The sequence below is a fragment of the Pseudorca crassidens genome, chromosome 8, assembly GCF_039906515.1.
Source record: "Pseudorca crassidens isolate mPseCra1 chromosome 8, mPseCra1.hap1, whole genome shotgun sequence".
Classification (NCBI taxonomy): domain Eukaryota; kingdom Metazoa; phylum Chordata; class Mammalia; order Artiodactyla; family Delphinidae; genus Pseudorca; species Pseudorca crassidens.
The window spans coordinates 104,107,145-104,131,714 of record NC_090303.1 but is presented as its reverse complement, the minus strand read 5'-3'; the positions used below and the strand labels follow the sequence as shown (position 1 = coordinate 104,131,714).

The 24,570-nt window shown below is 43.0% G+C and overlaps 1 protein-coding gene and 1 long non-coding RNA gene across 17 annotated transcripts in view; one reads left to right on the top strand and one right to left on the bottom strand.

The window, feature by feature from the left end:
* PAXIP1 (PAX interacting protein 1) overlaps positions 1-6,735 on the top strand; it is a 48,020-nt gene extending 41,285 nt beyond the window's left edge. For 4 of the 5 annotated variants that reach the window (XM_067747551.1, XM_067747554.1, XM_067747556.1 and 1 more), the window contains 4 exons: positions 4,309-4,409; positions 5,411-5,545; positions 5,633-5,708; positions 5,807-6,735. In XM_067747551.1, coding sequence (XP_067603652.1) covers positions 4,309-4,409; positions 5,411-5,545; positions 5,633-5,708; positions 5,807-5,919 — 425 coding nt within the window. In that variant the 3' untranslated portion in view covers positions 5,920-6,735. The remainder of the gene's footprint in view (positions 1-4,308; positions 4,410-5,410; positions 5,546-5,632; positions 5,709-5,806) is intronic. The other variant, XM_067747552.1, reaches the window with a different exon arrangement.
* LOC137229503 (uncharacterized) overlaps positions 1-24,570 on the bottom strand; it is a 46,558-nt gene that overhangs the window by 7,247 nt on the left and 14,741 nt on the right. For 6 of the 12 annotated variants that reach the window (XR_010945717.1, XR_010945720.1, XR_010945719.1 and 3 more), the window contains 7 exons: positions 7,816-7,975; positions 6,294-6,394; positions 6,038-6,205; positions 5,203-5,304; positions 4,512-4,593; positions 4,208-4,414; positions 3,215-3,301 (listed from right to left, as the gene is read on the bottom strand). This is a non-coding gene — a long non-coding RNA (uncharacterized lncRNA). Of the gene's footprint in view, positions 1-3,214; positions 3,302-4,207; positions 4,441-4,511; positions 4,594-5,202; positions 5,305-6,037; positions 6,206-6,293; positions 6,395-7,815; positions 7,976-24,570 lie in introns of all 12 variants that reach the window. The other 6 variants (XR_010945725.1, XR_010945721.1, XR_010945724.1 and 3 more) reach the window with 6 other exon arrangements.

Below are 24,570 nucleotides of genomic sequence, written 5' to 3'. Positions count from 1 at the left end.
CTTAATTTATCAAGCTTACCAGTCTGCGAAAACATTTTTTATCTGTTTATGAAAGTTATAACAGTTCATATTTGATGGGCAGTTTTAGCTTTCATTTCTTTATGGCCTTATTAATGTTTGCTGTGTTGACTTCTGAGGGTTTATAAGGTGGTTCTGGTCTTATTATAAACATTTAATATTCAATATTGAATAGTCAAACACACTTCATATTTGATCCCTCATATTTCAGGATTTCTTAACTTTTCCAGATTATCATATAGTTGGAATTGCACAGGATGCAGCCTTTTCATGTTGGCTTCTTAGTCACATGCATTTATGTTTCCTCTGTGTCTTCTTAGCTCATTTCTTTTTAGCACCAAGACTGTCCCACCGTCTGGACGGACCTGTTTATTTATCCTCTCACCTACTGAAGGGCATCTTGGTTGCTTCCAGGTTTTGGCAATTACAAGTAAAGCTGTGTTCTGTGTGCAGCTTTTGTGTGGATGTAAGTTTTCAACTCGTTTGGCTAAATACCAAGCAATGAATCATATGAGAGTAGGTTTAGTTTTGTAAGAAACCATCAAACCGTCTCCCAAAGCGCTGGTACCAGTTTGCGTTCCATCAGCAGACTTCCTGTTGCCCCACATCCTCGCCAGCATTCGGTGTTGTCAGTTTTTCTGACCGTTTTAAGAGTTGCGTGGTGGTACCTCATTTTTGTTTTAATTTGCATTTCCCTGATGACATACCATGTTAAGCGTCTTCTCATGTGTTTATTTGCTATCTGTATATCTTCTGTGGTCATGCATCTGTTCAGATCTTTTGTCCATTTTCTAACTAACTGGGTTCCCTTATTGTTGAGTTTTGAGAGTTCTTTGTATATTTTGGGTAACGAACAGTCAGTCATTATCAGATGCATCTTTCGCGAATATTTTCTCCCAGTCTGTGGCCTGTCTTCTCATTGTCTTTGACAGAGTGGAAGTGGTCGACGTTAATGAAGTCCAGGTCGTCAGTTATGTCTTCCGTGGATCACGCTTTGTGTCTAGTCATTGCTGTGCCCAAAGCCATCTTGGTTTTCTCTTGTTACCTTTCTAGGAGTTTTAGTTTTGTGTTGCACATTTAGATCTGTGATTTGCTTTCAGTTACTTTTTGTGAAGGTGTAAGGTCTGTGTCTAGATTCAGTGTGTGTGTGTGGACGTCCACTTGTCCCCTTGCTGCCTGTGCTCGTAGGCAGAGTGGGGGTCTGCACTGAGCTCTTGTTGTGTCCATCCATCTGCCCTTTCACCCAGAGCTTTACAGTGCGTCTGGAAGTCTGGTCCTCAGTCTTCCAGCTTTGCTCTTCTTGAGTTGGCTGTGCTGTGTCTTTTGTGTTGTCGTATGATATCCACTAGTCATTTACTTTTTTGTTGTTTTTTTTTTGCGGTACGCGGGCCTCTCCCGTCGCGGAGCACAGGCTCCGGGGCACGTGGGATCTTCCCCGACCGGGGCACGAACCCGTGTCCCCTGCATTGGCAGGCAGACTCTCAACCACTGTGCCACCAGGGAAGCCCCTAGTCATTTACTTTTAATACAGACTTGAGACATTTTGTTTTGCCAAAAGTTTACATTTTGAGGTTGTTCCTGAAATTTCTCAAGAAGAATACTAACCCTAGGTTATTAGTTCTGGCAGTATCTGAAATTTTGCATTCCTTACTTTTTTCCATCTTTTAACGTTTTATGGATATTTTTAAAACCCATTTGGCTTTTGAATTAAATTTTTTTGAAACGATCAGTCACCCAGTTGCCTATATAGTACAGACATAGCTTCTTTTTCCTGATCCATTAGAGTCCGTTGCCCAAATAATGCTCTGTTATCCCCAGCACCTCAGTGTGTTTCCTACAGACAGACAAGGACGTTCTCGTGGATGGCGCAACACGGCCACAGTCAGGAAATCAACATCGATCCATCGCTGCTGCCTCGTCCCCATTCACATCCGCCCGTTGTCTCAGCATCGCCCCTAGAGCAGAAGGACCTAGTTCTGAATCACACGTTGCGTGTAGTCTCCTTGAGTCTGGGAAGGGCCTGTCTGTTCCTGTCACTTGAAGATGTCTGGTCAGTTAGGTCTGTCACTGTACAGAATGCCCTCCGTCTGGTGTGTGTACTGTCTCCTCCCGAGGGGGGTGGGCAGGTGGCGTCTGTGGCAGGACCATCACATGGCTGCGGTCTCCTCCACCTCGCATCCTGCCAGGGGCTGCACAGTGCAGGTCCTTTGACGCAGGTGCAAGCCGGCCAGGCTTCTTGACGAGTCATTTATGGGAAGCACTTTGAAACTTTGCAGATACTGCTGTTCCTGTCAGACTTCTGATTTATTCCCTTATTTCCCCACACGGGCTCCTTTCTGTCTCCTTGTTACCGTCTTGTTGTCACCGACCCTCACATCGTCCCCACTCTGACCAGGGATTGCCACTCAGGCTGGCTTCTGTGTCCTGTCCACCTCTCCTGTCCGGTTGACCACGTGGTAGCTTTTGGCAAAACAAGAATGTTCTGGGCTCATCTTAATGCTTCTCTGCCCTGGTTCCACACCAGCGTTTTCCCAAGGATCCCCGAGTCCTTTCAGTGTAAACCTGGGAGCGGACGGACGGCGCTCGTGGCCCTGGGGTGCTGCTCCTGAACCCTCTTCCCACTTCCTGTGTCTGTCTGTCCGATGCCAGTCTACCACGCAGTTCGTCCTCATTTCCTCCCTCCCTTTGTCTGTAATCCTTTCTCCAACAACAGTGAGAAGCCCGGCTTCCAGTGTCCTGGTAACTTACTTGCTAAGCTGCACTGTGTGTGGTCAGTAGCACGTGGACCACCACTGCCCCTGCAGTGCAGCCCCTCTCACTGGGCTCTGACGCCCTCGGGCCTGACAGCTTTAAACTTGGATTGTTCAAGAAGTGGTAGGGGATAATTTTGGAATTCTGTATTTAATTTATAAAATTGGTGTCTCAAACTATATAATCTCTTTCTGGAAGACGCATGTCCTCTGTGCTGCTGTGAAAAGTTTAATTTTCAGGTTGACTGTTTCTCCGGATTCTTAGCAAGTTAATGTAACTCTGCTGCTGCTTTTAGAAAACCAAAATGTCAGCATCTCCTCTGGGACAGGATTGTTTTAGCTACTTCAGTGTCAAATCGTCTCTTATCATAAATATTAACTACTTCTTGGCTCCCTCATAGCTCTCCAGAAGGCATAGCAACCTTGATTCTGCCGTGGACACTTACATTTCAAATGTAGCACTTCAGGGACTTCCCTGGTGGTCCAGTGGTTAAGACTCCGTGCTCCCAATGCAGGGGGCCCAGGCGCGATCCCTACAAAAAAAAAAAAAAGATCCCGCATGCTGCAACTAAGACCTGGCACACCCTAATAAATAAATATTTAAAACAAAACGAATATATCACTTCATGCATGACAGTGCATTTTTGTGCATTTTTTAATTCATCATTTTTTTAGAAATTCTTACCGTCTTCCACCTAAACCAGTCTAGTGCCTTATCTGCTGACGGCTGATCCATTCTAGCAGTTGTTAAATTTCAGCGTTTCTTTAGTGACATGATTGCTCTTGCCCAGTGGTCCTTGAGCTCAGAATGGTTTTTACATTTTTAAGGCATTGTTTCAAAAACAGAAGGGCATGTCTCAAAAGTATATGGCCTACAACGTGTGTCATCTGACTGACCCTAGACTCTCCCTGCTTTGGGCTGTGTTACACAGTTATTATGATGAAATGAAGAAGAAATGATTTTCTGAACGAGATGTATTTCATAAGAAGATTAAAATATTTTGTGATCTTTACCTTTTGACAAATTAGATATTTCTTAAAAATTCTTAAATCTTCAAAATTTGGTAAAACTATTCTTTATAAATTGCTGTACATGTTCATAGATATAAAAAGGAACGTGTTTATGGTAAATCTCAGCTAATTGAGTCTAATGGCTCTGGAGTCACTGTGGTCCCTACACACACACACGACGACAGTTCGTGGCTCTCCCTCCGGGACTGGAGCTCTTCCCCTGGGCCTGTGGGCGCCCTGGGACGGTGAGATTACAGCTGAGGGGTGTGGAGGGGACAGAGCTCTCTGTGCAGTTTTTTCCACTAAGAAACACTGACCAAGGAGGGACAGTGTCTTCGGCCTGGCTGTTTTCAGGAGAAAAGTAACTGACAAGTATAACAGGTGAGGCTTTTGTTCACAGGTAAATGTGAGCCGTGGATCACACGCACCTGACCAGGGGCAGCCTGGAGCAGATGGCACGGTGCACCCCGGGCGCCGTGCACCGGTGGACGGTGTGCACTGGTGGACGGTGTGCTGTTCTCTTTTCCAGATGAGCAGAGCTACGTTCTCCGAGACGCCGAGGCCGAGGTGCTTTTCTCCTTCAGTCTGGAGGAGTCCCTGAGGAGGGCACGCGTGTCTCCGCTCTTTAAGGTACGCTTGGGAGGGAAGTCAGATAAGGCCCCTGGACGCGACAGCCGCTACAGCTGAGGGCGACAGCAGGGGCCTCCCTGGAGCCGCCCCCCCTCCACCTACCGTCCCCACCACATGGGCGGCCCTCCTCGGGCAGGGTGCTTCTGGGGGTCCGGCACCTGCAGAGTCCTGCTGTTTCCCATAGCTAAGAGAATCCACACACAGTTAAACAGATTAGAGAGATGCATTACAGATACCCGGTTCTGTAAAGAGTTACGTGTATGAATAGGTAGGAGACATTTAAATTGATTTTTTTGCTTTTAACAACTTACATTACTTACTACTATTCTCATTAAATGTATATATACTCAGCTAGAGAATGGAGAACATCCTTGGGAACATATTAATTGAATCTGTGCCTAATAATTCTAGACTAGAATATTTAAATATTTGTTAGATAAGATAGAACACTCTGGAAAATTGTCTTTGTCAAACAGTGGCTCAGTAAATTAATAAAGCTAATCATTTTTTTACCCTTCAGGAGCCAATTTAGGAATCAGAAATGATTTGCAATACTGAGTTAAGAGTATTCTACCTAAGATAGTCTGATTTTTCTAAATATTCGAATTTAAAACAAAATAGTATTTTTGGTACACTTAGAAAAACTTAACCAGCAAAACCATTTCCTATTGAGCTTACAGTTTATAGAAATTGAGAAGAGTGTTCCTATTCTTGTTCTTATTGCTTTTCGCAGAGTACTTCATGTCTTTTAGGAATATAAGTTCTAGTTGCTGTTAATAAGTATAGGTCATACCTAACATAGGAAAGTGCTGAAGTTACTTCCGAATTGACACACCTGGATTCCCCCAGGCCCACTTCAGACTGGGGACTAGCCGGGGCTAGTACGTGTATCCCCCTGAAATTAGACATTTTGTCAAAAATCTCAGGGTAGAGTGAGAAATTATGTACACTAAAAATTCCATTTAAAAAACATAATATACATATTTTCATTTTATTTTTAGGCGAAATATTTTTACATCACTCCTGGAATCTGCCCAAGTCTTTCAACTATGAAAGCGATTGTGGAATGTGCAGGAGGGAAAGTACTGTCTAAACAACCGTCTTTCCGGAAGCTCATGGAACATACGCAAAATAAGGTGGACAGAAGCAAAATACGCTATTGAATTCATCATTGTCGTGTACAAGACCCATTGTTTAGTAACCAATAATTTTCTTTTCATTAGAGTTTGTCAGAAATAATTTTAATATCCTGTGAAAATGACCTTCACTTGTGTCGAGAATATTTTGCCAGAGGAATAGGTATGGTTTATTCCTTTCCTCCTGCTCTGTATTAAGCGTGTGTAGGTGCACGCACGGCAGTGCATTCATTTAACGGCTCTTGTTTTCGTTCCTTTCAGATGTTCATAACGCAGAGTTTGTTCTAACTGGCGTGCTCACACAAACACTGGACTATGAATCATATCCTTTTGAAAGATGTGTGTGCAGAAACCCTCTCAGCACTAATATCTGAGCTGTGTGTGTTCCGTATCTCCAGAGTTGGCGATAAAAATGATAAAAGACCCCTTACATTTTGGGAGATTTTGTTTCTATACAATATGTGCTCTTACTCTCCGGGTTTTTTTTCCTACCTTTGGGTGATTGGTGGGTGTCATCTCAGGGCCCCCTTTCTTGCGTCTGTAGCCTGCAAGGAGCCTGCGTCATTCTGCCCCAGGACGGTTGGAGCCCCGGGTGGATGGTGCAGTCGCAGGGGTTGGCGAGGGCTCGGGCGCCCGAAGCGCACCACCTCGGCGTGCGGCCTGTGTTGGATGCTGTCACTAGTTTGCATCGTGTTTGTTTGGCAGTTGATTTCCTCAACAAGCTTACATATAAATTTAACTGACGCACCTGCGCTGGTGACTGGAGCCCGGCGCACGGGTCTGGCTGTGTCAGCTGCCGGATGGAGTGGCCCCTGCGCCCTGGAGACGCCCTTGTTTTCCAGCTGCTTTCTTCGGGGACAAGCATTTTAAAGCAGGAAGACAAATATATTAAATATACTGCATCTTATTAAGATGTGCAATTTTATTCTGAGGAAACATAAATTATGTTTTGTATTATATGACTTTAAGAGCCCACGTTAGGTTTTCATTTGCCGGGTTTTTAAATGTTTTCACAACACTGTTAATGGAACTTTAGCTGCAAATGAAATGGTGTAAATAAAGACCTTGCTATCTCTAAATTATGGATGTTAAAGACTTGAAATGTTTTGTACTTATTTTTTATTTCTTACACTCTTTTCTTTTATATTGATATCTTGCCCACATTTTAAATAAATGTACTTTTGAACTTAGACTTGAGTGGTCCCTTGTTATTACACATTTTTTTGTACAATTTATATGATTTGCACTAAACTGGATCACATTTTAAGTAATTTCCAGGCAAAATATTTTCTAGTAAATTTTCTCCCGAAGAAATAATTTCTGGAAGGTAGCCATTTCTGTCAAGGTAATGAATAAATTCCTGGGCAGAGGCATATTCAGAATATTTAGCAATTACTACAAACAGGCAGGCACCAAGCAGCCAGAATCGTTAATACCACAAAAACCCATATATATATATATCCCGCTTCTATTCCAGGCATGGTTCTAATACACGTCCTGTGGGGCTGTAGGTACAGAAGCATACTGGAGACTACCACCTTATCAGTAATTACTAACATGAATATATACTACAATTATTAATATATTCAAGAACGATACTGTCACAGAGGTTCAGCACTGCCCTCACATCACGGCTCGTCAGGTGTGTTCCTGAAACACTGGATTTGCCTCCATAGCAATGTCTGAGATGTCTTCCTAGAAGGAGTTGTGATCTACTCCCAAGTCTACTCACCAATTGCACAGTCTCTACAGTTTAATTCTTAAACACAGTTTAAGTGGAGCATGTGTATTAAGAAAGTTAGTGAACTCCCCATCCCAGGAATTCTCAGCATTCCCGCAAGGCTCTGACGTTGGTTATACACACTGAAGACATCATTACTTCAGGTGTTCTCCCAACTCATGGTGGAACCACATGGAGTTACTCCTAACAATGGGATGGAAATCGCCCACGACTTCACGATTTTAAAGTGAGGCTCAACACCTTCAACCTGACCTGTGCCGTCTCAAAAGCCTTGACCTGTGGCAACTTCCCAGTGACCCAGCCGCTGCCGTGTGTGTACACCTTCACTCTCTCTCAACACGAGTGATTGATACGCTGATTGTCCACTGGAAACATTCATCTGTTGAGCTCCTTAAAACACACCCGAACAGCAGTTTTGTTCAGATGTACCACATGCCGGCACGCACTTGCATTTCTACAAACCGTATCTCAAACTGTGTGTACATTTTAGCTCATACTTTTGTACCTAAGCAAACTTAGGGATACTTACCTGTAGAACTGACCTTTTCTCCTCACGTACAACAGGTGGAATGAGTGCTGATACGAAATAATTTCGAATCTGTAAAATCCCAGAAGTACAGAAGAGTTTCATAAGTTGGAACAAAATCTTGATCGCAGAGTATTCAGAATATGGCCCTCCTTCTTACACCCTTGAAGAAAAGTGAAGATAATGATGGAATAAGGGCCTTCTGGGTAGAGTATATGCACCTGTTCAGTCTTCAGTGGAGGCGGGGTTTGTTTAACCAACATGCAAGTATGACTGACTTGATTAACCTTTCAATGGGTGTTTTTCTCAAAACCTGCCAAGAATAATCCTTAAAGACCCCAGGAGCTGTCTGCGGCCAACTGGCTGGCACAGCTGCTAAGCACTGATTGGTGGCTCAGAGGAAGTTCCATGTGAACATTTAAGAATAAAGTAAATCAACTTCTTGGAGAAGCTGATTAGGTTAGAAAATTATTTCTCCGAGGAAAAGAAATCTTTCACTTAGTCCTGTTGTTTTCGTCTGGCTCAAGGTTTTTTAATAGAAATGCAAACCACATACGTAATTTTAAAGTTTCTGGTAGCCACAGTAAAAAGCTTTTAGATTTAGTTTCTAAAGTTTTATTTAATATATCTAAAATAGTTTCATTTACAAGTAATATTTTATTTTTTCTTTTTTTATATTTCATACCACTTACAGTTTAAAAAGATATATATACCCAAGTTATTCTAAGGGTAAGGTGTTTTCCAGTAACTGAGTTAGTGCCAACTTTTTAAAATTAATTTTTATTGGAGTGTAGTTGATTTACAATGTCGTGTTAGTTTCAGGTGTACAGCAAAGTGAATCAGTTATACATAGATCCACTCTTTTTTAGGTTCTTTTCCCATATAGGTCATTACAGAGTACTGAGCAGAGTTCTCTGTGCTGTACGGTAGGTTCTTATTATCTATTTTATATGTAGTAGTGTGTGTCTGTCAATCCCAGTCTCCCAATTTATCCCTCCCCCACCGGTGTTCATTTTAAGTTAAAATTCACAAAACTGAGATGGACAGCGCAGCTCCTCACTCGCGCCAGGCACGTTTCCAGTGCTTGGTGACTGGGCGCAGCTGGTCACCTGTGAGGAGTGTGACCCGTCTGTATCCTGTCTCACTTTGCAAGTAAGGGTGGAAGAAATGTGAACGCCACTGAAGACAACAACATACACGCTGCATCCAGGTTAAGCCCAGGATCGTGTCTCTGTGCAGACAAAGCCTAGAAAGACATGGAGCTCGCCCCCTCCCACAAATACATCAGAAGTACATCTACACGTGGAGCAGCTCTCACAGAGCACCTGCCGAGCCCTGGCAGAGAACCTCAGACACCCAGAAGTGCAAGGAAGATCTCCACGTAACCCCGTAGGATGAAGGGAAAAAAGGGAGCAGGACGGGACCTGCACCCCTGGGAGGGAGCTGCGAAAGAGGAAAGGTTCCCGCACACTGGGAAGACCCTCGCTCACGGAGAGATCAGCCGGGACAGAAAGGGGGCTTCAGAGGCTCAGAGGAGAGCGAGGCAGCCGGTGTGCGGCAGGCAGAAGAGAGAGAGACCAGCACAGAGGGTCTGTGCTACCTCCCTGCAGTCCCCAGCCTGAAACACACGCCTGCTGGTACGTGCGGGGTTTGGGGGCTGAAACTCAGGCTTCAGAGGACAGACCAGGGGAGAGGACTGGAGTCGGCTGCACGGACACAGCCTGAAGGGGCTGGAGTGCAGTATGGGCTGCGCGGAAGAAGCCCAACCCGCCACAGAAGCGAAGCGCCGTGCGTGCTCACAGTCAGCTCGCACCGCCGTTGGAACCCATTGATAACGTGCGCAAAGGGAGGGCTGGGCCCCCCAGAGCGGCCTCTTTCTCCGCACTCTCAGCTGACACGGCGCTGCCTTCACCAGCTCTGGGAGCACGCACGAGAGCCAGTGGGCTGTCTACACGCCGAGGCGGGGCTGAAATCAGAGCCCTCTCCCTGTAGCTGTACAATCCACAGACTTGTGCCATTGCCGCCAGCTTTGCAAACTCAGTGCTGGGTGGACAACGGGTGCCTCCATGGCTGGGACAGGCCCGGCCTTAGCAGCTGTGGGCTCTGTGTGGGTGCACACATGGGGCGGGGCCGGGGTCTGGGCTGCTTCCGTAGCTCCCACAGCAGGTCTAGGTGTGTAACTACTGCAGTCCTGGTACCTGACTTCAGTGGACCTGCACTGGTGGTTTTGTGAACACAGTACCTGAGGGACACCAAGGCCAACTGCCTGCATCCCCACCATGGAGGTGAGGCCAAGAGGAGTGCCAACAACAGTGCATTCTGGGAGCCCACGCAATGGGTGACAGGTGACCCCAGGCAGTGTGCTCTGCACGTGGGGACTGCTCCAGCAGGGCAATACTCAGTGGCTCCTCTCCCAGTGGGACCACTCCAATCCTGCCTACCCCACACTGCAGCTTGAAAACGGATCCAGGGGCTTCTGCTCCAACAGCTGCGGAGCAGACCCTGCCCCCAACAGGGCAGTGACAACCACAGAGCAAGGAGGAGGCCCCGCTCAACAACTGGCCAGGCTCTGGTCACCACAACACCAGTTACACCCCCTTTCAGGGGGATGACGGCCAGGACACACTGAGGAAAGAGGCGGCAGGCATCCGTACTCAAAACAGCCCTAGCGCCAAAAATATTAAACCTATGCAAGCTACACAGGGACACTCCCGCATAAAGATAGCCCTCCAAGACCACAGTAGATGATTGTTTCTCCTAAACTCATAGAGAAGCATAAATAAAATGAAGAAGCAGAGGAATCGCTCCCAGTTAAAAGGTCAAGAGAATTCCCCTGAAAGAACAATGAAACAGACCTCTTCAGTCTAACAGACACCAAATTCAAAAAGGAGATAATGAAAATACTGAAGGAATTAAGAAGGGCTGTTGATAGAGATGCAGATTACTGTTATCAAGGAACGAGAAACTATAAAGAGGAACCAAAAAAAATTAGAAAACTCATTTGCCAAGACGAAAGCTAAGCTTAAGGCAATAAAAGGCAGATTGAATAATGAATAACGAATAAGTGATCTGGAAGACAGAATAATGGAAATCACCTAATCAGAACAGCAGACAGAAAGCCAAATGAAAAAAAAAATGAGAGCAATATAAGAGACCTATGGGATAATAGAAAGCGTGCCAATCCACACAGAATAGGGATCCCAGAAGGAGAAGAAAGAGAAAAGGGGACCGAAAATGTATTTGAAGAAATTATGGCTGAAAACTTCCCAAACCTAAAGAACGAAACAGATATCCACATACAGGAAGCACAGAGTGTCCCAAACAGACCTACACCAAGACATAATTAAAATGGCAAAAGTTAAAGAAAGGTCTCTGAAGGCAGCAAGAGAAAAACAAAGAGTTAATGACAAGGGAACCCCATAAGGCTATCAGCTGATTTCTCTACAGAAACATTACAGGCCAGAAGGGAGAAGGAAGATATATACAAAGTCCTGAAAGGGAAAAATCTGCAACTTACGATACTCTACCCAGCAAGATCATCATTCAGAATAGGAGAGAGAAAGAATTTCTCAGACAAGCAAAAAAACTAAAAGAACACAGCAATACTAAACCTGTCCTAAAGGAAATATTGAAAGGTCTTCTCTAAATAGAAGAGAAGCAAGAATCTATAGGAAAGAAAAAATCACAATTGGAAAGTAAATCACTTAAATAAGCCAGTACACAGATTTTAAAAAAATTAAAAAATACGATTTCTGTGAAAGCAATGACAACCACAATGAACAGCAAAAGCATAGGCATGCAGATGTAGAAGAGGACATCAAAATCATAAAATGTGGGGAAGGAGAGTAAGAAAATGTACATATATATTTTTCAGAATGTGTTTGAGCCTATATGACTACCAGTCTAAAGCAAATAGATATTGGAAGGGTTAACATACTTGAAAAACAGGGTAGCCACAAATCAAAAACATATAATAGAGTCACAAAAACCAAAGAGAATACAAGCATAATATAAAAGAAGATCGAACTCAAAAGGAAAAGAAGAAGAAATACAAAATCAATTCGAAAACAAGGTTTAAAATGGCAATAAATACATAACAATAATTACCTTAAATGTCAATGGACTAAATGCTCCAATCAAAAGACACAGTGGCAGACTGGATTAAAAAAAAAAAAACATGAGCCTACAATATGCTGCCTACAAGAGACCCCCACTATAGGGCAAAGGACACAGATTGAAAGTGAGGGGCTGGAAAAAGATGTCTTGTCATGGCATGAAATGGCAAGAAAGCAAGGGTAGCCGTACTCACATCAGACAAAACAGACTTTAAAACAAAGGCAATAAAGAAAGATAAAGAAGGACACTATATAATGATAAAAAGGATCAATACAAGAAGAGGATATTACACTCATCAACATATGCACCTAATACGGGAGCACCCAAATACATAAAACAAATACTAACAAAGGGCGAAATTGACAGGAATACAATAATAGCAGGAGAATTTAACACCCCATCACATCAATGGGCAGATCTTCTAGACAGAAAATCAGTAAGGCAACAGAGATCCTAAATGATACAATAGAACAGTTAGACTAATGATATTTTCAGGACATTAGATTTTAAAAAAACACAAAGAACAACAACAAAAAAACCCAGAATACACATTCTTTTCAAGTGCACGTGGAACATTCTCTAGGACTGACCACATACTAGGGCACAAAACAAGCCTCAACAAATTAAGAGTATAGAGATTATTTCAGCGTCTTTTCTGACCACAGTTGCATGAAACTAGAAATCAACCACAGAAAAACAAGAAAAAAAAAAACGATTACATGGAGACTAAGTAATATGTTACTAAAAAACCAGTGGGTCAATGATGAAATCAAGAAGTAAATCAGGGCTTCCCTGGTGGCACAGTGGTTGAGAATCTGCCTGCTAATGCAGGGGAAACGGGTTCAAGCCCTGGTCTGGGGGGATTCCACATGGCGCAGAGCAACTAGGCCCATGAGCCACAACTACTGAGCCTGCGTGTCTGGAGCCTGTGCTCCGCAACAAGAGAGGCCGCCATAGTGAGAGGCCCGTGCACCGCGATGAAGAGCGGCCCCCGCTCGCTAAAGCCCTCGCACAGAAATGAAGACGCAGCACCGCAAAAATAATTAATAAAATCCTACCCCCAACGTCTTCTTTAAAACAAAAAAACAAAAAACAATGCATATGCCCTTTTTAGTCTTTTTTTTTTTTTTTTTTTGCGGTATGCAGGCCTCTCACTGCTGTGGCCTCTCCCGCTGCGGAGCACAGGCTCCGGACGCACAGGCCCAGCAGCCATGGCCCACGGGCCCAGCCGCTCCGCGGCACGCGGGATCCTCCCAGACCGGGGCACGAACCCGCGTCCCCTGCATCGGCAGGCGGACTCTCAACCACTGCGCCACCAGGGAAGCCCCGCATATGCCCTTTTTAAAAAAAAAAGTAAATTAATAAATACCTTGAGACAAATGACAATGAAAACACAACCATACAAAATCTATGGGATGCAGCAAAAGCAGTTCTTGGAAGTTCATAGCAATACAGACTCTCTTCAAGAAACAACAAAAATCTTAGACTTCCCTGGTGGCACAGTGGTTAAGAATCTGCCTGCCAATGCAGGGGACACAGGTTCGAGCCCTGGTCCGGGAAGATCCCACATGCCGCGGAGCAACTAAGCCCATGCACCACAACTACTGAGCCTGTGTTCTAGAGCCCACGAGCCACAACTACTGAAGCCCACGGGCCTAGAGCCCATGCTCCACAACAAGAGAAGCCCCCGCAATGAGAAGCCCACGCACTGCAATGAAGGGTAGCCCCCTGCTCACCACAACGAGAGAAAGCCCGCGTGCAGCAATGAAGAGCCAATGCAGCCAAAAACAACTAAATAAATTTATTTTAAAAATTAAAAAAATTTTTAAAAGAAACAAGAAAAATCTCAAATAAAAAACCTAACCTACCACCTAAAAGAATTAGAAAAAGAAAAGACAAAATCTAAAGTCAGCAGAAGGAAGGAAACAATAGAGATCAGAGAGGAAGTAGAGATTAAAAAGCAATAGAAAAAAAATCAATAAAACCAAGAGCTGGTTCTTTGAAAGGGTAAACAAAATGGACAAACCTCTGGCCAGGCTCACCAAGAAAAGAGAGAGGACCCAAATACAATAAATAAAAGAGAAGAAATTGCAACTGATACCACAGAAAACCATACGAAACCATGAGAAAATACTATGAATAATTATATACCAACAAACTAGACAACTTAGAAAAAATGGACAAGTTTCTAGAAACACACAGCCCACTAAAACTGAATCAAGATAATTTGAACAGATAAGAAGATAATCTGAACAGACCTATCACTGGAAGTGAAATAGAATCTGTAATAATAATAATAATAACAACTCTCTACAAAAGTCCAAGACCAGATGGCTTCACAGGCAAATTCTACCCAGCACACAAAGAAAAACTTAAACCAATCATTCTCAAACTCTTCCAAAAGACTGAAGAGGAGGGAACACTCCCAAAGACATTCTATGAAGCCACCATCACCCCAATACCAAAACCAGACAAGGACACTACCAAAAAAGAAAATTACAGGCCAATATGTTTGAATATAGATGCAAAAATTCTCAACAACACATTAGCAAACCGAATCCAACAACATATAAAAGAAGATCATACCCATGACCAAACTGGACCCATCCCGGGGTCACAAGGATGGTTCAACATATGCAAATATCAATGTAATACACCACATCACCAAAACACAAAAACCACGTGATCATCTCAATAGATGCAGAAAAAGCATTTGATAAAATTCAACATCCATTCATGATAAAAAAAAATGCTTACAAAAGTGGGTATAGAGGGAACATTTCAACATAACAAAAGCTATTTATGACAAACCAACAGCCAACATAATACTCAACGGTGAAAACCTAAAAGCATTCTTGCTAAGATCTGGAACAAGACAAGGATGCCCGCTCTCACCACTGCTATTCAAAAGAGTATTGGAAGTCCTAACCACAGCAATCAGACAACAAATAAAAAGGTATCCAATTGGTAGGTAAGAGGTAAAACTGTCATTATATTCATATAACATGATACATATAGAAAACCCTAAAGACTCCATGCAGAAACTACTGGAACTGATAAATGAGTTCAGCAAGGTAGCAGGATACAAGATTAACATACAGAAGTGGGCTGCATTTTTTTACATTAACAATGAAATATCAGAAAGGGAATGTAAAAAACGATCCTGTTTAAAATCACATCAAAAAATACTTAGGAATAAACCTGACCAATGAGGTGAAAGACTTATGGGCTGAGAACTATAAAACATTAATGAAGGAAACTGAAGAGGATTCAAAGAAATGGAAGGATATTCCATGTTCTTGCACTGGAAGAATTAACATTGTCAAAATGGCTGTACTACCCAATCTATAGATTTAATGCAATCCCTGTCAAATTACCCATGACATTTTTCACAGAACTAGAATAATCCTAAAATTTACATGGAACCATAAAAGACCCAAAATATTACCAAAGCAATCCTGAGGAAAAAGAACAAAGCAGGAGATGTAACCCTCCCAGACTTCAGACAACACTACAAAGCTACAGTAATCAAAACAGCGCATGGTACTTGGCACAAAAACAGATATATGGACCAATGGAACACAACAGAGATCCCAGAAATAAACCCACACACCTAGTCAATTAATCTTCGACAAAGGAGGCAAGAATTTACAATGAGAAAAAGAGAGTTGGGAACGTTGGACAGCCGCATGTAAATCAATGAAGTTAGAACACACCCTCACACCATACACAAAAATAAACTCAAAATGGCTTAAAGACTTAAACGTAAGACATGACACCATAAAACTCCTAGAAGAGAACACAGGGAAAACATTCTCTGACATAAAAGGTACCAATGTTTTCTTAGGTCAGCCTCCCAAGGCAGTAGAAATAAAAGCAAAAACAAACAAATGGGACCTAATCAAACATAAGCTTTTGCACAGCAAAGGAAACTGTAAACAAAAAGACAACCTACTGACTGGGAGAAAATATTTGCAAACGATGCAACTGACAAGGGATTAATGTCCAAAATACAGAAACAGCTCATACAACTCAATATCAAAAAAAAAAAAATGGGGGAAGATGGCGGAAGAGTAAGACGCGGAGATCACCTTCCTCCCCACAGATACACCAGAAATACATCTACACGTGGAACAACTCCTACAGAACACCTACTGAAGGCTGGCAGAAGACCTCAGACCTCCCAAAAGTCAAGAAACTCCCCACGTACCTGGGTACGGCAAAAGAAAAAAAAGAAAAAACAGAGACAAAAGAATAGGGACGGCACCTGCACCAGTGGGAGGGAGCTGTGAAGGAGGAAAAGTTTCCACACACTAGGAAGCCCCTTCGCGGGCGGAGACTGCGGGAGGCGGAGGCGGGAGCTTCGAAGCCGCGGAGGAGTGCACAGCAACGGGTGCGGAGGGCAAAGCGGGGAGATCCCCGCACAGAGGATCGGTGCCGACCGGCACTCACCAGCCCGAGAGGCTTGTCTGCTCACCGGCCGGGGCGGGCGGGGCTGCGAGCTGAGGCTCGGGCTTCGGTCGGAGCGCAGGGAGAGGACTGGGGTTGGCGGCGTGAACACAGCCTGCAGGGGGTTAGTGCGCCACGGTTGGCCGGGAGGGAGTCCGGGGAAAAGTCTGGAGCTGCCGAAGAGGCAGGAGACTTTTTCTTGCCTCTTTGTTTCCTGGTGCGCGAGGAGAGGGGATTCAGAGCGCTGCTTAAAGGAGCTCCAGAGACGGACGCGAGCCGCGGCTAAAAGCGCGGACCCCAGAGACGGGCATGAGATGCTAAGGCTGCTGCTGCCGCCACCAAGAAGCCTGTGTGCGAGCACAGGTCACTCTCCACACCCCCCTTCCGGGGAGCCTGTGCAGCCCGCCGCTGCCAGGGTCCCGGGATCCAGGGACAACTTCCCCGGGAGAGCGCACGGCGCCTCAGGCTGGCGCAACGTCACGCCGGCCTCTGCCTCCGCAGCCCCGCCCCACACGCCGTGCCCCTCCCTCCGCCCGGCCTGAGTGCCCCAGAGCCCCCGAATCAGCGGCTCCTTTAACCCCGTCCTGTCTGAGCGAAGAACAGACGCCCTCCAGCGACCTACATGCAGAGGCGGGGCCAAATCCAAAGCTGAGCCCCGGGAGCCGTGAGAACAAAGAAGAGAAAGGGAAATCTCTCCCAGCAGCCTCAGGGGCAGTGGATTAAAGCTCCACGTGTATGTTTCTGAGTGAGATTTTGTCTGTATAGCTTTGCTTCTAACATTTGTCCTAAGGTTCTATCCGTCCCTTTTTTTTTCTAAATAAGAATTTTTTAATGCAATAACTTTATTATACTTTATTTTATTTTTACTGTATCTTCTTTCTTTCTTTTTTCCTTCTTTCCCTCCTTCCTTTCTTCCTTCCTCCCTCCCTCCTTTCTTTCCTTCTTGCCTTCTTTCCTTCTTTGCTTCTTTCTTCCTTCCTTCCTTCCTTCCCTCCTTTCCTTCTTTCTTTCCTCATACTTCTACTAATTCCCTCTACTTTTTCTCCCTTTTATTCTGAGCCGTGTGGATGAAAGGCTCTTGGTGCTCCAGCCAGGAGTCAGGGCTCTGCCTCTGAGGTAGGAGAGCCAACTTCAGGACACTGGTCAACAAGAGACCTTCCAGCTCCACATAATATCAAACGGCGAAAATCTCCCAGAGATCTCCATCTTAACACCAGCACCCAGCTTCACTCAACGACCAGCAAGCCACAGTGCTGGACAACCTATGCCAAACAACTAGCAAAACAGGAACACAAGCCCACCCATTAGCAGAGAGGCTGCCTAAAATCATAATAAGGCCACAGACACCCCAAAACACACCACCAGACGTGAACCTGCCCACCAGAGAGACAAGATCCAGCCTCATCCACCAGAACACAGCCACTAGTCCCCTCCACCAGGAAGCCTACACAACCCACTGAACCAACCTTAGCCACTGGGGACAGACACCAAAACAAACGGGAACTATGAACCTGCAGCCTGCAAAAAGGAGACCCCAAACACAGTAAGATAAGCAAAATGAGAAGACAGAAAAACACACAGCAGATAAAGGAGCAAGATAAAAATGCACCAGACCTAACAAATGCAGAGGAAATAGCCAGTCTACCTGAAAAAGAATTCAGAATAATGATAGTAAGGATGATCCGAAATCTTGGAAATAGAATGGACAAAATGCAAGATACAGTTAACAAGGACCTAGAAGAAATAAAGATGAAACAAGCAACGATGAACAACACAATAAATGGAATTAAAAGTACTCTAGATGGTATCAATAGCAGAATAACTAAGGCAGAAGAACGGATAAGTGACCTGGAAGATAAAATAGTGAAAATAACTACTGCAGAGCAGAATAAAGAAAAAAGAATGAAAAGAACTGAGGACAGTCTCAGGGACCTCTGGGACAACATTAAACGCACCAATATTCGAATTATAGGGGTTCCAGAAGAAGAAGAGAAAAAGAAAGGGACTGAGAAAATATTTGAAGACATTATAGTTGAAAACTTCCCTAATATGGGAAAGGAAATAGTTAATCAAGTCCAAGAAGCACAGAGAGTCCCATACAGGATAAATACAAGGAGAAATACGCCAAGACACATATTAATCAAACTGTCAAAAATTAAATACAAAGAAAGCATATTAAAAGCAGCAAGGGAAAAACAACAAATAACACACAAGGGAATCCCCATAAGGTTAACAGCTGATCTCTCAGCAGAAACCCTACAAGCCAGAAGGGAGTGGCAGGACATACTGAAAGTGATGAAGGAGAAAAACCTGCAGCCAAGATTACTCTACCCAGCAAGGATCTCATTCAGATTTGATGGAGAAATTAAAACCTTTACAGACAGGCAAATGCTAAAGGATCTTCTCTAGGCAAGAAACACAAGAGAAGGAAAAGACCTATAATAACGAACCCAAAACAATTTAGAAAATGGGAATAGGAACATACATATCGATAATTACCTTAAATGTAAATGGAGTAAATGCTCCCACCAAAAGACACAGATTAGCTGAATGGATACAAAAACAAGACCCTTATATTTGCTGTCTACAAGAGACCCACTTCAGACCTAGAGACACATACAGACTGAAAGTAAGGGGATGGAAAAAGATATTCCATGCAAATGGAAACCAAAAGAAAGCTGGAGTGGCAATTCTCATATCAGACAAAATAGACTTTAAAATAAAGACTATTAGAAGAGATAAAGAAGGACACTACATAATGATCAAGGGATCGATCCAAGAAGAAGATATAACAATTGTAAATATTTATGCACCCAACATAGGAGCACCTCAATACATAAGGCAAATACTAACAGCCATAAAAGGGGAAATCGACAGTAACACATTCATAGTAGGGGACTTTAACACCCCACTTTCACCAATGGACAGATCATCCAAAATGAAAATAAATAAGGAAACACAAGCTTTAAATGATACATTAAACAAGATGGACTTAATTGATATTTATAGGACACTCCATCCAAAAACAACAGAATACACATTTTTCTCAAGTGCTCATGGAACACTCTCCAGGATAGATCATATCTTGGGTCACAAATCTAGCCTTGGTAAATTTAACAAAATTGAAATTGTATCAAGTATCTTTTCTGACCACAAAGCCATGAGACTAGATATCAATTACAGGAAAAGATCTGTAAAAAATACAAACACATGGAGGCTAAACAATACACTACTTAATAACGAAGTGATCACTGAAGAAATCAAAGAGGAAATTAAAAAATACCTAGAAACAAATGACAATGGAGACACAATGACCCAAAACCTATGGGATGCAGCAAAACCAGCTCTAAGAAGGAACTTTATAGCAATACAAGCCCACCTTAAGAAACAGGAAACATCTCGAATAAACAACCTAACCTTGCACCTAAAGCAATTAGAGAAAGAACAAAAAAACCCCAAAGTTAGCAGAAGGAAAGAAATCATAAAGATCAGATAAGAAATAAATGAAAAAGAAATGAAGGAAACGATAGCAAAGATCAATAAAACTAAAAGCTGGTTCTTTGAGAAGATAAACAAAATAGATAAACCATTAGCCAGACTCATCAAGAAAAAAAGGGAAAAGACTCAAATCAATAGAATTAGAAATGAAAAAGGAGAAGTAACAACTGACACTGCAGAAATACAAAGGATCATGAGAGATTACTACAAGCAACTCTATGCCAATAAAATGGACAACCTGCAAGAAATGGACAAATTCTTAGAAATGCACAACCTGCCAAGACTGAATCAGGAAGAAATAGAAACTATGAACAGACCAATCACAAGCACTGAAATTGAAACTGTGATTAAAAATCTTCCAACAAACAAAAGCCCAGGACCAGATGGCTTCACAGGCGAATTCTATCAAACATTTAGAGAAGAGCTAACACCTATCCTTCTCAAACTCTTCCAAAATATAGCAGTGAGAGGAACACTCCCAAATTCATTCTACGAGGACACCATCACCTTAATACCAAAACCAGACAAGGATGTCACAAAGAAAGAAAACTACAGGCCAATATCACTGAGGAACATAGATGCAAAAATCCTCAACAAAATACTAGAAACAGAATCCAACAGCACATTAAAAGGATCATACACCATGATCAAGTGGGGTTTATTCCAGGAATGCAAGGATTCTTCAATATACGCAAACCAATCAATGTGATAAACCATATTAACAAATTGAAGGAGAAAAACCATATGATCATCTCAATAGATGCAGAGAGAGCTTTTGACAAAATGCAACACCCATTTATGATAAAAACCCTGCAGAAAGTAGGCATAGAGGGAACTTTCCTCAACATAATAAAGGCCATATATGACAAACCCACAGCCAACATCATCCTCAATGGTGAAAAACTGAAAGCATTTCCACTAAGATCAGGAACAAGACAAGGTTGCCCACTCTCACCACTCTTATTCAACATAGTTTTGGAAGTTTTAGTCACAGCAATCAGAGAAGAAAAGGAAATAAAAGGAATCCAAATCGGAAAAGAAGAAGTAAAGCTGTCACTGTTTGCAGATGACATGATACTACACATAGAGAATCCTAAAGATGCTACCAGAAAACTACTAGAGCTAATCAATGAATTTGGTAAAGTAGCAGGATACAAACTTAATGCACAGAAATCTCTGGCATTCCTATACACTAATGATGAAAAATCTGAAAGTGAAATCAAGAAAACACTCTCATTTACCATTGCAACAAAAAGAATAAAATATCTAGGAATAAACCTACCTAAGGAGACAAAAGACCTGTATGCAGAAACTTATAAGACACTGATGAAAGAAATTAAAGATGATACAAATAGATGGAGAGATATACCACGTTCTTGGATTGGAAGAATCAACATTGTGAAAATGACTCTACTACCCAAAGCAATCTATAGCTTCAATGCAATCCCTATCAAACTACCACTGGCATTTTTCACAGAACTAGAACAAAAGATTTCATAATTTGTATGGAAACACAAAAGACCCTGAATAGCCAAAGCAATCTTGAGAACGAAAAACGGAGCTGGAGGAATCAGGCTCCCTGACTTCAGACTATACCACAAAGCTACAGTAATCAAGACAGTATGGTACTGGCACAAAAACAGAAAGATAGATCAATGGAACAGGATAGAAAGCCCAGAGATAAAGCCATGCACATATGGTCACCTTATCTTTGATAAAGGAGGCAGGAATGTACAGTGGAGAAAGGACAGCCTCTTCAATAAGTGGTGCTGGGAAAACTGGACAGGTACATGTAAAAGTATGAGATTAGATCACTCCCTAACACCATACACAAAAATAAACTCAAAATGGATTAAAGACCTAAATGTAAGGCCAGACACTATCAAACTCTTAGAGGAAAACATAGGCAGAACACTCTATGACATAAATCACAGCAAGATCCTTTCTGACCCACCTCCTAGAGTAATGGAAATAAAAACAAAAATAAACAAATGGGACCTAATGAAACTTAAAAGCTTTTGCACAGCAAAGGAAACCATAAACAAGACCAAAAGACAACCCTCAGAATGGGAGAAAATATTTGCAAATGAAGCAACCGACAAAGGATTAATCTCCAAAATTTACAAGCAGCTCATGCAGCTCGGTAACAAAAAAACAAACAACCCAATCCAAAAATGGGCAGAAGACCTAAATAGACATTTCTCCAAAGAAGATATACAGACTGCCAACAAACACATGAAAGAATGCTCAACATCATTAATCATTAGAGAAATGCCAATCAAAACTACAATGAGATATCATCTCACACCAGTCAGAATGGCCATCATCAAAAAATCTAGAAACAATAAATGCTGGAGAGGGCGTAGAGAAAAGGGAACACTCTTGCACTGCTGGTGGCAATGTGAATTGGTACAGCCACTATGGAGAACAGTATGGAGGTTCCTTAAAAAACTACAAATAGAACTACCATATGACCCAGCAATCCCACTACTGGGCATATACCCTGAGAAAACCAAAATTCAAAAAGAGTCATGTACCAAAATGTTCATTGCAGCTCTATGTACAATAGCCCGGAGATGGAAACAACCTAAGTGCCCATCGTCGGATGAATGGATAAAGAAGATGTGGCACATATATTCAATGGAATATTACTCAGCCATAAAAAGAAATGAAATTGAGCTATTTGTAATGAGGTGGATAGACCTAGAGTCTGTCATACAGAGTGAAGTAAGTGAGAAAGAAAAAGACAAATACCGTATGCTAACACATATATATGGAATTTAAGAAAAAAAATGTCATGAAGAACCTAGGGGTTAGGCAGGAATAAAGACGCAGACCTACTAGGGAATGGACTTGAGGTTATGGGGAGGGGGAAGGGTGAGCTGTGACAGGACGAGAGAGAGTCATGGACATATACACACTAACAAACGTAGTAAGGTAGGTAGCTAGTGGGAAGCAGCCGCATGGCACAGGGATATTGGCTTGGTGCTTTGTGACAGCCTGGAGGGGTGGGAGAGGGAGGGTGGGAGGGAGGGAGACGCAAGAGGGAAGACATATGGGAACATATGTTTATGTATGACTGATTCACTTTGTTATAAAGCAGAAACTAACACACCATTGTAAAGCAATTTTACCCCAATAAAGATGTTAAAAAAAAAAATGGGAAGATCTAAATAGACATTTCTCTAAAGTAGACACACAAACGGCCAACAGGCACATGAAAAGATGCTCAGCATCGCTAGTTGTCAGAAAAATGCAAATCAAAACTACGAGGTACCACCTCACACAGATCAGAATGGCCATCATGAAAAAGTCTATAAATAACAAATGCTGCAGAGGGTGTGGAGTAAAGGGAGTCCTCCTACACTGTCGGTGGGAATGTAAATTGGTGCAGCCACTATGGAGAACAGTATGGAGGTGCCTCAAAAAACTGAAAATAGAGCCACCATAGGATGCAGCAATCCCATTCCTGGGCATATATACAGAGACAACTCTAATTCGAGAAGATACATGCTCCCCAGTGTTCACTGCAGCACTATTTGCAATAGCCAGGGCATGGAAGGAACCTAAGTGTCCATCGACAGATGAATGGATAGAGAAGATGTGCCATATATACACAGTGGAATACTACGCAGCAATAAAAACGAAGGAAATAATGCCATTTGCAGCAACACAGATGGACCTTGAGATTATCATACTAAGTGAAGTCAGTCAGGCAGAGGAAGTACAAATACCATATGATATCCCTTATACGTGGAATCTAAAATACAGCACAAATGAGCTTATCTGTGAAACAGAAACAGACTCACAGACATAGGGAACAGACTCGTGGTTGCCAAGGGTCAGGGAGGTGGGGAGGGATGCACTGGGAGGTGGGATTAGCAGATATAAGCTATTATATATAGAATGGATAAACAAGGTCTTACTGTACAGCACAGGGAACTGTATTCCATATCCTGTGATAAACCATGATGGAAAAGAATGTGAAAAAGAATGTATTTATGTGTATAACTGAATCACTCTGCTGTACAGCAAAAATTAACACAACATCGTAAATCAACTATTTTCCATAAAATAATTTTTTTTTTTTAAAAGTACGTTTCCCCTCGTACGTGACAGATCATCTGTGGCGGGACTAGGCACTGAGAAGAAACATGTAAGAAATAACGAGTATCCTCGCCCTCCAGGGGTGTTACAGCCTCATCAGGAACAGTTAACATGTCTTAATCCTGAAAATATTTAGTAATTAAGAAAAATACTTGGATTCATAGGAAGATGGCGGAAGAGTAAGATAAGATCACCTTCCTCCCCACAGATACACCAGAAATACATCTACACGTGGAACAACTCCTACAAAACACCTACTGAAGGCTGGCAGAAGACCTCAGACCTCCCAAAAGGCAAGAAACTCCCCATGTACCTGGGTAGGGCAAAAGAAAAAAGAATAAACAGAGATAAAAGGATAGGGACGGGACCTGCACCAGTGGGAGGGAGCCGTGAAGGAGGAAAGGTGTCCACACACTAGGAGCCCCTTCGCGGGCAAAGACTGCGGGTGGCGGAGGGGGGAAGCTTCGGGGCCGCAGAAGAGAGCGCAGCCACAGGGGTGGGGGGGGCAAAGCAGGGAGATTCCCGCACAGACGATCGGTGCCGCTCACCAGCCCGAGAGGCTCGTCTGCTCACCCGCCGGGGCGGGCG